This window comes from Drosophila albomicans, chromosome 2R (genome assembly GCF_009650485.2).
Source record: "Drosophila albomicans strain 15112-1751.03 chromosome 2R, ASM965048v2, whole genome shotgun sequence".
NCBI lineage: Eukaryota > Metazoa > Arthropoda > Insecta > Diptera > Drosophilidae > Drosophila > Drosophila albomicans.
The window spans coordinates 14413515-14427006 of NC_047631.2; the positions used below are offsets into that span (position 1 = coordinate 14413515).

Consider the following 13492-nt stretch of genomic DNA (forward strand, 5'->3'; position numbering starts at 1 on the left):
CAAATAATCTACAATCAGTTAACACAGTAAAATTATAAATATTCATATAAAGGTGGTTGTTATTTTTTTTTTTAACGAAAATCACAAGCAATTTATATGAGGAAATTTAATACTACAATTAGGAAAATGATTGCGATGAAAATGTTTTTGAGTTTTCTTGTTTGGCAAATTAGAAATCGTGTGTGTGTGTGTGTGTGTGTGGAAAGTACAAATTGGGCTAATCGCTGCTGTGGGGTAAATTGTTGTGGTAACTAGTTGCCAAGCTGTGGCAAGCAGGGGGGCGGTAGAGCGGCGGGCGGGTAGAGCAGCTTGCCATCCGAATAGCGCATCAGTGTCATCATCTTCAGCATGCGAAGTTCCTCCTTGTCCCGGCTCGAGTTGCTCGTCGGCTGCTGCTGCTGATGCGTCTGCGTCCGCTGTTGGGGGTGGAGGTGGTGACTGTTACTCGGATGTGGTTGCGATGGCCGGCATCGCATGGGATCTGCTGACTGGTCGGGTCTTTAAAATACTCAAGTCATTAACATTCTCTAAAAAGCTTTTGTTCGCTGACAATTGTTTCACGCTCTGCACGTCCTTTTTCAGCTCCTCCATGTCGCGTTTGAGTTTGGCCCGTCGGTTCTGGAACCACGTGATGACCTAGGAAGTAAAATATTAATCTCTGACTTATATAATATAGTGCTTAGATTGTAATACTCACCTGTGCATTGGATAGTCCTAAGCCAGCGGCGATTTCATCACGATCCGCCGGCGAGAGATACTTCTGGTAGAGGAAACGTTTCTCCAGTTCAAAGATCTGTTGATTCGTAAATGCTGTGCGCGATTTGCGCTTCTTCTTTGGATTCGAACGCGTGGCAAAGATGTTCAGCGTGGAGGGATCTGAAATGGTTGCAATGGTTGGGGAAAAGCATTAACCAAATGTGCGATCTAACTCATAAACCAAGAAACAAACTGTCGTTAAATAAAAAGGCTGAACAAAACGTGCATTCAACTTTATCTATTTATTAACTTTATCAGTCTTCTTTGGGGCTCTCTTTTGTAACTGGTTTGTTAGCTTTTTATAGCCTTTGGGCCACTTTCATTTCAATCAGCGCACTAGTTACAATAATTTCAAAACACACACACAAATCCAAATGGAATTCATAATAGAGATGCGGCATATGAATGGTCATAAAGCATGAAAAGAGTGTGGAATCTCTAGCTCCTTTGTTTTATTTACTATAGTACTATGGCATAGAGCCCCTCAAAACGCTTGATGTTATCCGATCGTCAAGTTTTATGGGCGTTCATGCCGCTTTGGCTGCTTCCAGCCCAGTTTTTGTTGGACTACTTTTATGTGCGATCGACGCTGTCGATTTTTATTGGTCTCAACGCGTTGAATGATTTCCTTTATGGGAATCTTCAGCTAGCTGTTGTTGTTGTTGTTATTGTTGTTGTTAAGCGTTTCGATTGGGATTTGATTTGGTTTTGATTGCCGGTATTTGTTTGGCTGGCATGTTTAAAGGTAATACGCCTGCTGATTGATGTTTTTCGAAAGTATTCCGTTTCTGTGCGGCGGAAATCACATTAAGCATTCTTATTGTTTATTTATTTATCGCGCAGCTTTTCAATTCCTTTTTTTTCGCGCCTTCGCACTCAGCATTTTTATTAATGCATAAATTTAAGTGCAGACATCGACATCTCTTAGCGGAAATGGCTGCCTTGTTTTGTTTTCGTTTTTTTTTTGGTCAGGCTAAGCGGAAGGACAATGGCAGCTGGATGAGAGAAAGAGAGAGAGAGAGAGCAGACGAACGTGTCTTCAACCCCTCATGATGATGACAACACACAACTTGAATTGTTGTTAAACATGACGGACAATTAACAATTAATGTGACTCGACCCAAGGACGAGCACGACATCGAACGGACAGACAAACATCCAAGGGTTGTTTGTGGTCAGTGGCTCAGCTCAGCCTAAAGCCATTTTGACACTCATGTGATGTGTTTATTGTAAAGTTCATTTATCTAGATGGTCAAACACGCCCTTTTCTAGTCGAGCTGCAGGCAAAGGAAGCGCACGCATATCACGCAGCCAAATAAATTATGAATGAAAAACTGACGCGACTCCAGACATCATCGGAATTAACATCAAAATTATAATTATAAAATTGATAAATTTGTAACAACATTTTGCACATAATATATGTGTGTACATTTAGACAATGCAATTAATATTCATTTAATTTTAATTTATTGTAGTTTGCATTAGCAATAGCGAAGTACTATATTATTATGTAAAATATTATATAATATAATTCAATGAATTCATTTTTGGTAAGTTAAATGTATTATTGAATATTCTAACTCTTAGAATCATATCTGGCAATGAATGCAGCTGGATTGAAGGTAATTAGAAAGATATAACACGAAATTTGGTATAAGAAGTGAAGTGTGAACTGATCACATTATTAATTTGCTTATACAAATTATTGGTATAAAACGCTCTTTTGATATCTACTGATTTACCCAATGCAGTAATCAAAGTAATTTAATATATTGTGCATTGAATTGAATAATACAATAAACTAAAGGCTAAGCTTTCACGTATATTACCCATACGCCCAGTAAGCACTTGTGTCCAAAGAAAATAATATTTACTTTGATATAAATTTCCCCATTGTAGTTGACTTTAATAGTCGTCTAGACGCCACTATTGAGCTAACCAATTTTATTGTAACTTCCACATTAATTAGATTAGCCTTTGCGGCTCAAACGAATTCAGCTTTAAAAAACGTGAATGGGCCACAAATCGCGGCGAGTTGCCAATTAAGCTTTGACCAATAGAACGCCCAGTTTGGCAGCAAATTGGTCATGCGGCGTGGCATGTGGGCTGTGACCACGCCTCTTTATTAAAAGTTGCAAGTTGCAAGCAGCAAGCAGCAAGTTGTGGGAGTGTGTTTTGGGCATTTGTTGCGCTTTATTAATTAGGAAAAAAAACTTGGGAGCATGAGTTGGCCAACAACACGAGTTGCACTAACAAGTAAGTAACGTGTGTTTCTTTTGAGTGTATTCAAATTTGCCATATGAATTATGGTGACTGCACCCACAGTCCGAAAAGCCTGAACAAACAATGTCATCAGCATAACTAATTACAATGACAGGCGAGTAAAAGAAAAGGGCAGAAGGAGATAGCAACGTGGCCAAAAGCCGAGTGGGCTCGTAAGTTATGCCAGTTGCAGAGCGTTGCTAATTGAGACGCAAACAAAATGACGCATTGTCCTCGCTGAACACACAGAGTTTGGGCTTGGTTCCTAGACGTGGCTTATCGCAGCCAGATCAAAACTGGGCCTAATGGCGTTGGCGGTAATTAGGAAAATTAAGTAGTTCACAAGAGTTCACAGCTATACATTAAAGAAGGCATTAAAATGCAGCTGAGGAAGCCACGAAGAACGCATCAAGCTGCTTAAGTGTCAAAGAGGAATGAAAAGCAGAACAGCAGCAATTATGTTAATTAAGAGGCAACAAAAGAGGTGGGGGAAAAACGATTCAATTAAAGCCAACTGCAGATCAATCAGCCAGCAGCCAGCAGCCAACAGCCAACAAACAACAAGCAAACAGCTAGAAGGCATCAGCTAAGTCTAATCCGAAGAAGAAAGATAGAGAGAGAGAGAGAAAGAGAGCGAAAAAAAACCAACAGCAAAGTCAAAGTAAAAGCCTGAGGAGATCGTAATCTAAAGATCAATGATGTTGGCTATTAGGTGCTACCAAGATGAGTATCGTTTGGAAAATGTATTGGGCACAAGGTGCTGTTCACACGATCGTCATCGTCATCGTCATCGTCTCCGTCACCATCAAGCGAGCGATCGCTCTCGATGCAGTTGAATCGAGTCGAGGCGAGTAAGATGAGCTGATCTACCTACTGAGAGTGCCAGGCTGAGCCAGGAGCATGACATGTGGAATGCGATGTATGTGAGCGTGTGTGTGCGACTCTGTGTGTGTGCGAGTGTGTGTGTGTGTGTGAAATGTCGGCAACGGAAGACTCAATTAGAAGACGATTGTGGGGATTTATGAGCACAAGGAATTTCACATTTTTATACCCGGCGTAACAATTAAGGTGCAAGGGTAACTTTGTGACTTGATAAGTCCTATTTCATACTATATATATTTTTAATTTTTAATTTAATTCTTGATTCTCTACACAAAGTCTTAAACGGCATCAGAAGTTCGACCTTAAAAACAGTATTATTTTCAAAAAGTAGAAAACGGAAATCTTCTATTTGTAATCTTAAAACTTTTCAGGATTCTTTGTTAAGATGAATTTGTTTTGTAGAATTTCGTCGGATTCTTTTTAATCATAAAATTGAAGAAATTGAAATTATGAGTGAATATATAATATATAGCTAAAATATTGTATTGTTTTGTACATAATGTAAACTATATATTTAAGGCTCATACAAAAGTTTGATAAAGGACGAATATTTAAGAACAAATGTTATGTCGTAACATTTCATACTAAATAATATTTTAATTGTATAAGAATATTCATCAATATTCATCATTTAAATTAAAGAATACAATAAGAAGAGTGCTAATATAAAGCTAAAATATATAATTCAGTTGTACCTGGTAAAAGACTATAAAAGCTTTCAAGAAAAAGTACATCATACTATAGAAATTTTGCTATAAACTTCTTCGAATGTTTAAAATCAAATGAGTATTGAAATATATTACAAAATTTAAGTCCGGGTATCTCGCAGTCGTTTAGGTTTATAGTTCTCTTACTTGTGTTTTTCTGTTTTGTGTTTTTTGGGAAGCCTTTAGCCTGGGCTAAATACCTGCCAATAGCTTTATAACTTTGCCGCCGCGCCGCATCAAAAGCGAAATTATGACAAAGCGTCGACCTTCGAATGCAAAAGAGGCCGCAGCGACAAAGAGTTTTGCTAAAAGCGTTAATTATGTGCCCCAGACCCCGCCTCCCTTCGAGATGCCCCAAAAAATAAAGGGCGCAAGAACAGAGACTGCGATTCGAACTCCAACTCGATGTTGGCCCCGAAGCAATGTGGAGCGCAAAGCGAACCACAAATTGCGTTGTCCAGAAGCTCGAAAGCGTAATCAAAAACTAATTTTAATCCTGTTTGGGGCCACGCTGATGAGGGATCAGATTAATGCGACGCACTCACTCACTCACTCACATCGCCAGAGAGAGAGCAAAGCGATGCGATCAGAATGGGAATCAGAATGGGAATCGGGAATGGGAATGGGAATGGGAATGGGAAAAGGGAGCGATCTTCATTTTTAGCGGTAGGTCCAGGTTAATTTATTCTAAATGGCTTTTTGAAATCTCCGAAACAAGGCAAGAAATTTACTTATGACATGCGCAGCGTTCCACAAAGAGACAGAGAGAGAGAGAGAGAGAGAGAAAAACGTAAACGTAACATAACCACAAAATCCCCTGAAATGCCCCAAAAATGCGGATGATGATTCAGAGGCGAGCAAACAGTCAAGTAGTCGGGTTTTTGGGGGCCCAGCATATTTTTCTCACTTTGGCGTGTCTGCGTGTTGTTAGCAACGAAATTGATGAGTTCGAGCAGGTTATAAAACTCGATACCTTTTAGCTACCTTTTGTTATAGCTGTTGTTATTGTTGCTACTACCAAAAAAACCGAAATACAATAACACAAATTAATATAAGAAGATGAGACAAATTTAGCCGCCGACAAAAGAGAGTTGTGTGTATTTGTGTGTTTGCGCAACTCGCTTCATAACGAGAAAGTTATAAATTTAGGTATTTTCATTTGGTGTCTTGAGCAACTGGTGAGGTCTCTCCATATATACGAGTATGTATGTATATATCTCTTTCTCTGTCCAGATTGTCATCGTTGGCTGCTTGTTTACACGCTCGTAATGCGCGCAATAATTTCTTGTATTTTATATTTCAGTTCTCTCTATATGATTCCCTAGCTTTTTTACTGTTCTTCTTTCAGCTTTGTTCAGTCCCTTCCATTTGAGCGTAAATGTTGAGCATGTTGTGGCCCGCAGCATGTTGTAAACATTAACATGGCTAATAACATTTGCAAGTACCTCGCAATTTTCGGTGCCAAAGAACAAGTCAACGGCCCTGGGGGCATATAATCAGGCTCTCCCGTCGATGTTCGTCGCAATCAAGCTTAATTTCTTCATATTGTGTTGACGACTTTCTTTTGCACTGTCCTCAGCCATATCAACAAACCGTTAGCACAGCCTCTTCTTGAACATTCCGGATGCTGAAGCGCCGCTTTCTCAAAGGCTACGCACAATTCGGCACATGGAGACATAATTACAGGCACACAAAAAAGATGTTCTTATGATATTTTGATTGATTTTAATGGCATCGGCAAATCAATTGCAACTCCAACGCAACGCACGTGGTCATCCTTAATTCAATAATGAATACGTAAAGCTATGCTTAAGTCGCCAATCTACGAGACGAGTATGTGGCGATGGCCCCACACACACTGCTCCACACATCCATCCATCCTGCCTTGCCACAGCTTCCCAATCGATCTGACCAGAGAGGAGAGAGAGAGCGAGAGCGAGAGCGAATCTCCCCTTTGGAGACGTCTTCAACTTCGCGAGCTTCGTCGTCGTTGTCGTCGTCGTCGTCGTGGTCTTCGGCGTTTTCATCTTCGTCGTGTCGGCCTGGGCACAAAGCGTCGGCACTCTTTGATCAGCATATATAAAATACTATGGCCACGCCCTTTAAAAGGTAGATTAAACGAGATGGCGCTCGGCCAACATATACTTAAGTTAACGTTACGTAAAGAGCAATGAAGTCAGTCAGACGCTCGACAACCAAGACGGACGATCGAGCACCAAGCTCCAAGCTTCAAGCACCAAGACGCGATCTGAACTTGGACTTGCATGTCTGCTGCATGACGCTTGCAACCCGAGGCGCACTTTGCTGCAGTTGCACGATCGGGTCACACAGTGGGCCACAGTAAGACAATGACTGCTCGTTCTTTGGAATGCGAAATAATAAATATTGACGGAATTGAAGTCTAACTAGTTCCCTAAGAATAAGAATCTGAATTTTGTAGATAAACAAATTAAAAGAATAAGATGACTCTAGATACTTTAAAATTAATTGATTGTTGTATACTATTTGATAAACTCAGAAACGTTTGAACAAATGAATTCGAGATTTTTAGTAAAATTTCCGCAAATCCTTTTAAATTCATCAAAGACAATGCTTTAACAAGATTCACTTCATACTTAACTTCTTATTCATTTAATTTGCGATTCTTTTTGACAGACATTTTTGGAGCCAAATATTATTGATGATAATTTCCAGTAATATAAAATGATCTCACACAAATTAAATCCTACAGTTAACTGCACATTTGCGAAAGCTAATAACATATTTGAGCAATTTATCTGCTATAAATATTTAACTGTGAAATATTTTAATAATTTAATGGAATATTAAATGATCTCGCAAAACGATTTCATTTCCTAATAAATAGCTTTGCACTTACTCATCAATTTATGAGTTTAAGAATATTAGAAATGAAAACCCATAATAAAAATTAGTGAAATATAAAATGAAATAAATTCATATATTATAGTATTTTTCGATTTCTCTACTTAAAATGAATCTCTTTAAAATATTTCGCCATTTATAATTTGTCTGCCATAAATAACTTATTGTAAAATATTTTAATAATTAAATGAACCTCGAGAAATGATTTAATGTTTTAATAACAGATTTTGCATTTACCAAACAATTAATGAGTTTATGACTTATTTATGTAAAAGTTAGTGAAATATAAAATTATATAATAAAAAATAATATCGTTTACTAAAGTGAAGTTTTCAATTTCTCTTCCAAAAATATTTTACTTTAAAATATTTCGCTATTTACAATTTCTCAGCTATTTTTGTGAAATACTTCATTAATTATATGGACTATTAAATGATCTCACAAAATGATTTAATTTCTTAAAAAGTTTCTGCGCTTACTCATCAATTTGCGAATATTTTTTATAGTGAAAGTTTTGCTAATATATGTTATAGTATAGATATTATCACTTTAATGACGCCATTTCCGTTGGTAAATCTCAGCTATTTCGCACACCAATTCAATGATGTTGTGCCACAGTGCGAGAATTGCTTGGTCAGAGCAGAAATAATAAAAATTGTGCAGCTTTTGCAATTTGGCTGCAGAGCTCCCCAATGAATCAGAGACGCGAATAGCCAAGGAGTCAAGAGCAGCAAGTGGTTGTTGTTGTTGTTCGTGTTGTTGTTGTTGCTGTGCCACTTGGCACTTGGCTGCAGTTTTGGCAAGTGAGTCTTGAGAGTCCATTGGCTGCCGTACTACATCATTTTTATGTTTGCATGGCTTTTAAAGCGAAGAGAGGAAGAAGGGGGATTCTGGGCTGGGATGTGGGGCGGTTGTTGGCGGCGTTGTTAAGTGAAAATCTGGCTGGGCAATCGCTAACATCAGCTAACAATGGTCATCATCATTAAAATGCGATCAAAGAGCGGCGTGTTTTGAAGATCTCTTCGCTCGTTACTTTGGCCCTTTTTGAGTCCTGTTCCTGTGCTGATTGAGTGACCTTCGCTTGGGCCTTCGCTTCGCACAATGTAGGCCAAACGGAGGCAGACACCGAGTGTTAGTTGGCTTAATGTCTTTATAAGTACTACGCGTATATAAATATATGTAGAGGAAAGCAAAGTGAGTGAGACAGGAAAAGTAAAGTAAAGTAAGGTAAGGTAAGGAAAAAAATAAAATATGCTTGTAATCAAAACCGTTTAAAAAACTACACACTAATTGAGTTAGAAGTTCGCTGGCACTTTGAACTGGCCGACAGATGAAAGGCACCGACGTTTTATTGGTGGCACAACAAAAAGCGTTGACAACAGCATAAAGCCAACAATGCCCCCAGGCAGCCAATAGGCATAGATACTACTCGCTCACTCTCTGCTGAATGAATATCGAAAGACACGACTACGATGCTGATGCTGATGATGGTGATGCGATGCTGAACAAACCGCTAACATGGCCCGAAGACATTGTTCAATCGCTTTGGTAACTCAGCTGCCCTAATGAGCATTAGCTGAATTTGTATACTCGGGCATTACAATACCAACAACAATGCGCGTTGATATTATGACAAGCTGTCATAAATTACAAATTAATGAATCAGCGACATGGCTGTGGCTGCACGCAATGGCCAAGTCTTTATGCTTCGCTTTATGCTGCCAGGATCACCTCAACTGGAGTGCAGGTAGTCGACAATGTGTTCTATCTGGATATCTGGATCTCGAAAGTCGATTCTCATCGATACTGTGGCTCAGGTGGCAGCATTGACACCGCATTGACTTGCCTACCTTACACCTTCGAGCTGGCTGGTTGGTTGGCTGGCTGGGAGATCAAAGACCGCACTGCCGACTTAATAACATAAATTAATCTTCTCATTGTTAAGCGACTCGAGCAGTGAGTGAGAACTGCTGCAGTGACTGTGCATGCGTGCCAAAAAAAAGAAAGAGAAAAGAAAAGTAAAAATAAAATTACAGACACGCTATACAACGTAACTATAGCTATATAGCTTCATATAAAGCTTGTGTATATGCTAATCCGTTTGCCAGCAGTGAACTAAGCAACTAACCAGGTCCAGTTAACAACAACAGAGGAGAAAAAACGGCATTTAATTTGAATTTGATTTGATTTGGATTTGATTTCATTCATTATTTTTTACCGGGCAACGCAACTTGGCCCCTGGCTGTGGTGTGAAAGAGAGGCCGATCGTTGAGTTCAGCTTCAGTTTGAGGCCTTCGAGCCAAAGCAAATCAGTTGGCAAAATGAGTTTCTGAAGCACCCTTTAGTGTAGGAGTCTATGCAAATTGCATAGCGGGATGCAACAACATAGTTAAAGAAATGAGAAGGGAATAATAAATTCATTAATTCTAACACTTCTTAAATATGTGCATATTACAAAAAAATGTTTGCTTTGCAATTTCCGTGTTGAATTATTTAACTCAGTTTCTGAATTTTAAATTATACAAATTTTACATTCATTGAAAAAATGTTATTCTAAATGTTTTATTTTTTTGATAAATTTATACAGTAAAAGAAATAAGATTTACTTTCAAGATTTAATTACTTTAATTTTGATCAAATTTGAGTAATTTTTTTCGGACATTTACTATTAATAATTGACTTTAAATAAATAATAAAAGATAAATAAATATAAAATGTTTATATCTTTGGATTTAGTATACATAAATAAATAATAAATATAATTTAGATTTCTTTCAAAAACCTCTTTATAAAAATAAGTATTATAAACAATATTTCTACTAAACTTTTTAGTGAAATTAGTTAACTAGCAATTGTTTTCTATGATATGCAATCAAACAGCAGTTGCTTCATAACCAAGAGTATTAGAACTTCGGCTAGCCAAAGTCATCTGATTGTTGTAGTTGTTATTGCTGGTGTTATGTGTGTGAGATCAAAGTAAACACGCCGCCGGCTGCGTAGATGAGAGGGCATCTGAGGGTTGGGGGAAGATCGAAGACCGGAGGGCAAATCAAACGTGGCAAATATGTAGAAGATTTTGATCGAACAACGATGATGACGATGAAGACGACGAAGAAGCTGATCAGCAGCAGAAGCAGACGTAGTAGTAAAGTATTTGAAATGACTTTCCGGCATGAGTGAGTGGAAAATGAAACGAGCGCAGCAAATTAGCTAATCAACGCCCATTAGTAGGCAAAGGAAGGGTATTGGAATTTATGATAAATTTCCGTTAATGCGCACGCAGCAGCCGTCGAAGTCGACTGCGACTGTGACTGCGACTGCGGCACGAGCAGAACTCACAATTCAAAAACAAGTTAATTTTCAGTTTGAATATAATTCCGCTGCTTGCTAAATCTTCCTTCCCCCCTCACATACTCTTCTTTCCTCAAAGAGCTCGTCTGTGATAAAGCAGGCAATTTTATAACGCCGCTGCGTACGCAGCAGGACGACCGAACAACCTGGCTATAAAACAAGTGTAAATGTGTGTGTGCAAGTGTGCGAGTGTGTGAGTGTGTGTGCGTGTGCTAATAACACATAATTTTCTTGTAAAACAACCGCTGCGCATCGTTATCGTTATCGTTATCATTATTGTGCATTTTTATGTGCGCCTGCATGTTGACTGCCTGCCAACTTGGCTAAAAGGCGTTGGCTCAATGCATCCTCCCCCCCTCTCTCTTTTTCTCTCCTTCTGGCTCTCTCTCTTCGAGTTGAAAGTTGCGACGACAATATTACTTTATTTATGTTTATCGATATTGCCGGCCAGATAAGCCAGCGGCCTCTTAATCTTTTCCTGCATGTTTTTTGTAGGTGCGCTCGTAGGTTTCCTTTTTAGTGAGAGTTGTTAAATGAGATGCTAGCTGCATGCAGCCAGTTTATAATGCCAGCGAGGGAGCGAGAGTGTGGGAGAAAAGCTCATGGAGTTAAAGCGAGAGAATGAGAGAGAGGGAGAGGAAGAGAGAGAGACTTACAAAAAAAAGGATACAAGTTTATTGAAAGAGAGAGAGAGAAACATACAAATTAAAACGAGAAACATTAGTATTCCGTGAGTTATTAAATAAAAAGATAAATATACGTTATGTACCCGGAAATACACATAGTTACTAAAGCTAGTAGAGAGGATTATAGTATATAGATTATTATTAAATAGAGCAAACGAACGGATTGACTATGGAGATTTTTAGAAATGAGGAAATATATTATTTATGATAGGTTAAAAATACTGAACTTTTAAAAGCTCTTATTTAGAGAAAAACATACCACATAAAAAATGAGCACTAGGAAACATATACATATGTATAACAAGTAAGAAATTTTGAATAAAAGCAACATTTTTCGGTTCTATTCTCAAAAAATACTAAAAATATACCAAATGGTATATGTGGTATATAGATATAGTACCGCATTCAAAATATACCATAGACGGCACAATATACCAGATTGTCGGCCAAAGCAACTAAGACCCATAGTAAGTAGGCGTTTTTGCCCATACAAAAGTATTTCTTTAATAACTGATAGCTTTTTTATCTGATCGCAACCAAACCAGGAATCATAAGTACTCTAGCTTTAAAATTATAGCGCTATCTCTTATAGTCTCTGAGATCCAGTGTTTCATACGGACGGACGGACAGACACACAGACGGACAGACGGACATGGCTATATCGTCTCGGCTGTTGACGCTGATCAAGAATATATGTACTTTATAGGGTCGGAGATGCCTTCTTCTACCTGTTACATACATTTCCTGCCGGCACAAAGTTATAATACCCTCCTACCCTATGGGTAGCGTGTATAAAAAGTATATGAATTGAACTAAATGGAAAGAAAATATAGCTTAAGACCTCTGTAGCTTCAATTGTAATAAGTGCTAAGATACATGTAAAAACATTATTATTATTAATGGAGGTAAATGAAAAGGAAATCTATCTTAAGGTTTTTGTATCAATTGTTGAAAATAAAACTTGTAGATTATTTTGGAAAACAGGAAAAACTGCAAAGTTCAATAAAAAATTAGTGTTTGTCGTCTTCTTTGATAAATAAGTGTTTCATTGTTGTTTATTGTGTCTTGAGCTTTAATTGATTAAAAATATTAAATTTAATTTCATTTATTTATAATTTATTTTTATATATTTACAATTTCAAATGTCGATAACAAATTTAATTTTCCTAGGTGACTTTTCTTAAATAGCTACTAAAAAGCCAAATAAATGTTTATAGTTACAAGTTTTGTACAAATTTGTAAAACAAATGCACCCTAACTGGCATTTTTGATTGACAGACTTTAACTTTAATTATAATTGGTACAAAAGTACAAAATTGCATTTCCGTATTAAACAACAGGCTTTATACAATGTGCAACTTATTTTGGGGTATAATTTCAAACATAATTCGTCACACTTTTTTATGTTTTGTGCTGAGAAACAAAATGCAGCCTAACTGGCATTTCTCGTGCACACCGTTATAATCGTGCCTAATCAATGTTTTAAAGTTAATTCCCTTGCTGTAAACTGGTTCCACGAACTGATCCTAGTCTGGACTTGGACTGGACATTAGCCATAACAAGGGTCCAATGGCATTTGCATGTTGCGGCTGCTCGAACTAGTTAGAGTTATGGACGGTTGGCATGACAAATAAACTGCGAGTGAAACCATAAATTAAAGTATCAAAATGCGTGTGCCGCAGACAGCCAAAGGGAGAGGGAAACGGAAGGTGAACCAGGGAAAAAGAGAGAGAGAGTGGGGAACGCGCTTGAACTCGTTGGCGGCTGCTTAAAGGCGGTGGCCACCTGACGACATGTCGTAGCCAATTGTTAAGCCGTTGATATATTTGGCCAAGTGTAGACACACACACATACACATACACAGACATACAGATACACGCATATATTCACTGTAGGTGTAGAGACAAGTCAAGGCGGTTGAGAAGTGGGCGTGTTACACCTTTTGCGTGTTGTAATTGCAAC

The 13492-nt window shown here is 38.1% G+C and overlaps 1 protein-coding gene across 1 annotated transcript in view; it reads right to left on the reverse strand.

The window, feature by feature from the left end:
• LOC117575965 (transcription factor LBX2) overlaps nucleotides 1-13492 on the reverse strand; it is a 28103-nt gene continuing 14611 nt past the window's right edge. Inside the window, exons 2-4 of the mRNA XM_034260444.2 lie at nucleotides 698-876; nucleotides 551-636; nucleotides 1-498 (exon numbers count right to left, since the gene is read on the reverse strand). Of these exons, the coding sequence (XP_034116335.1) occupies nucleotides 252-498; nucleotides 551-636; nucleotides 698-876 (512 nt within the window). The 3' untranslated portion in view covers nucleotides 1-251. The remainder of the gene's footprint in view (nucleotides 499-550; nucleotides 637-697; nucleotides 877-13492) is intronic.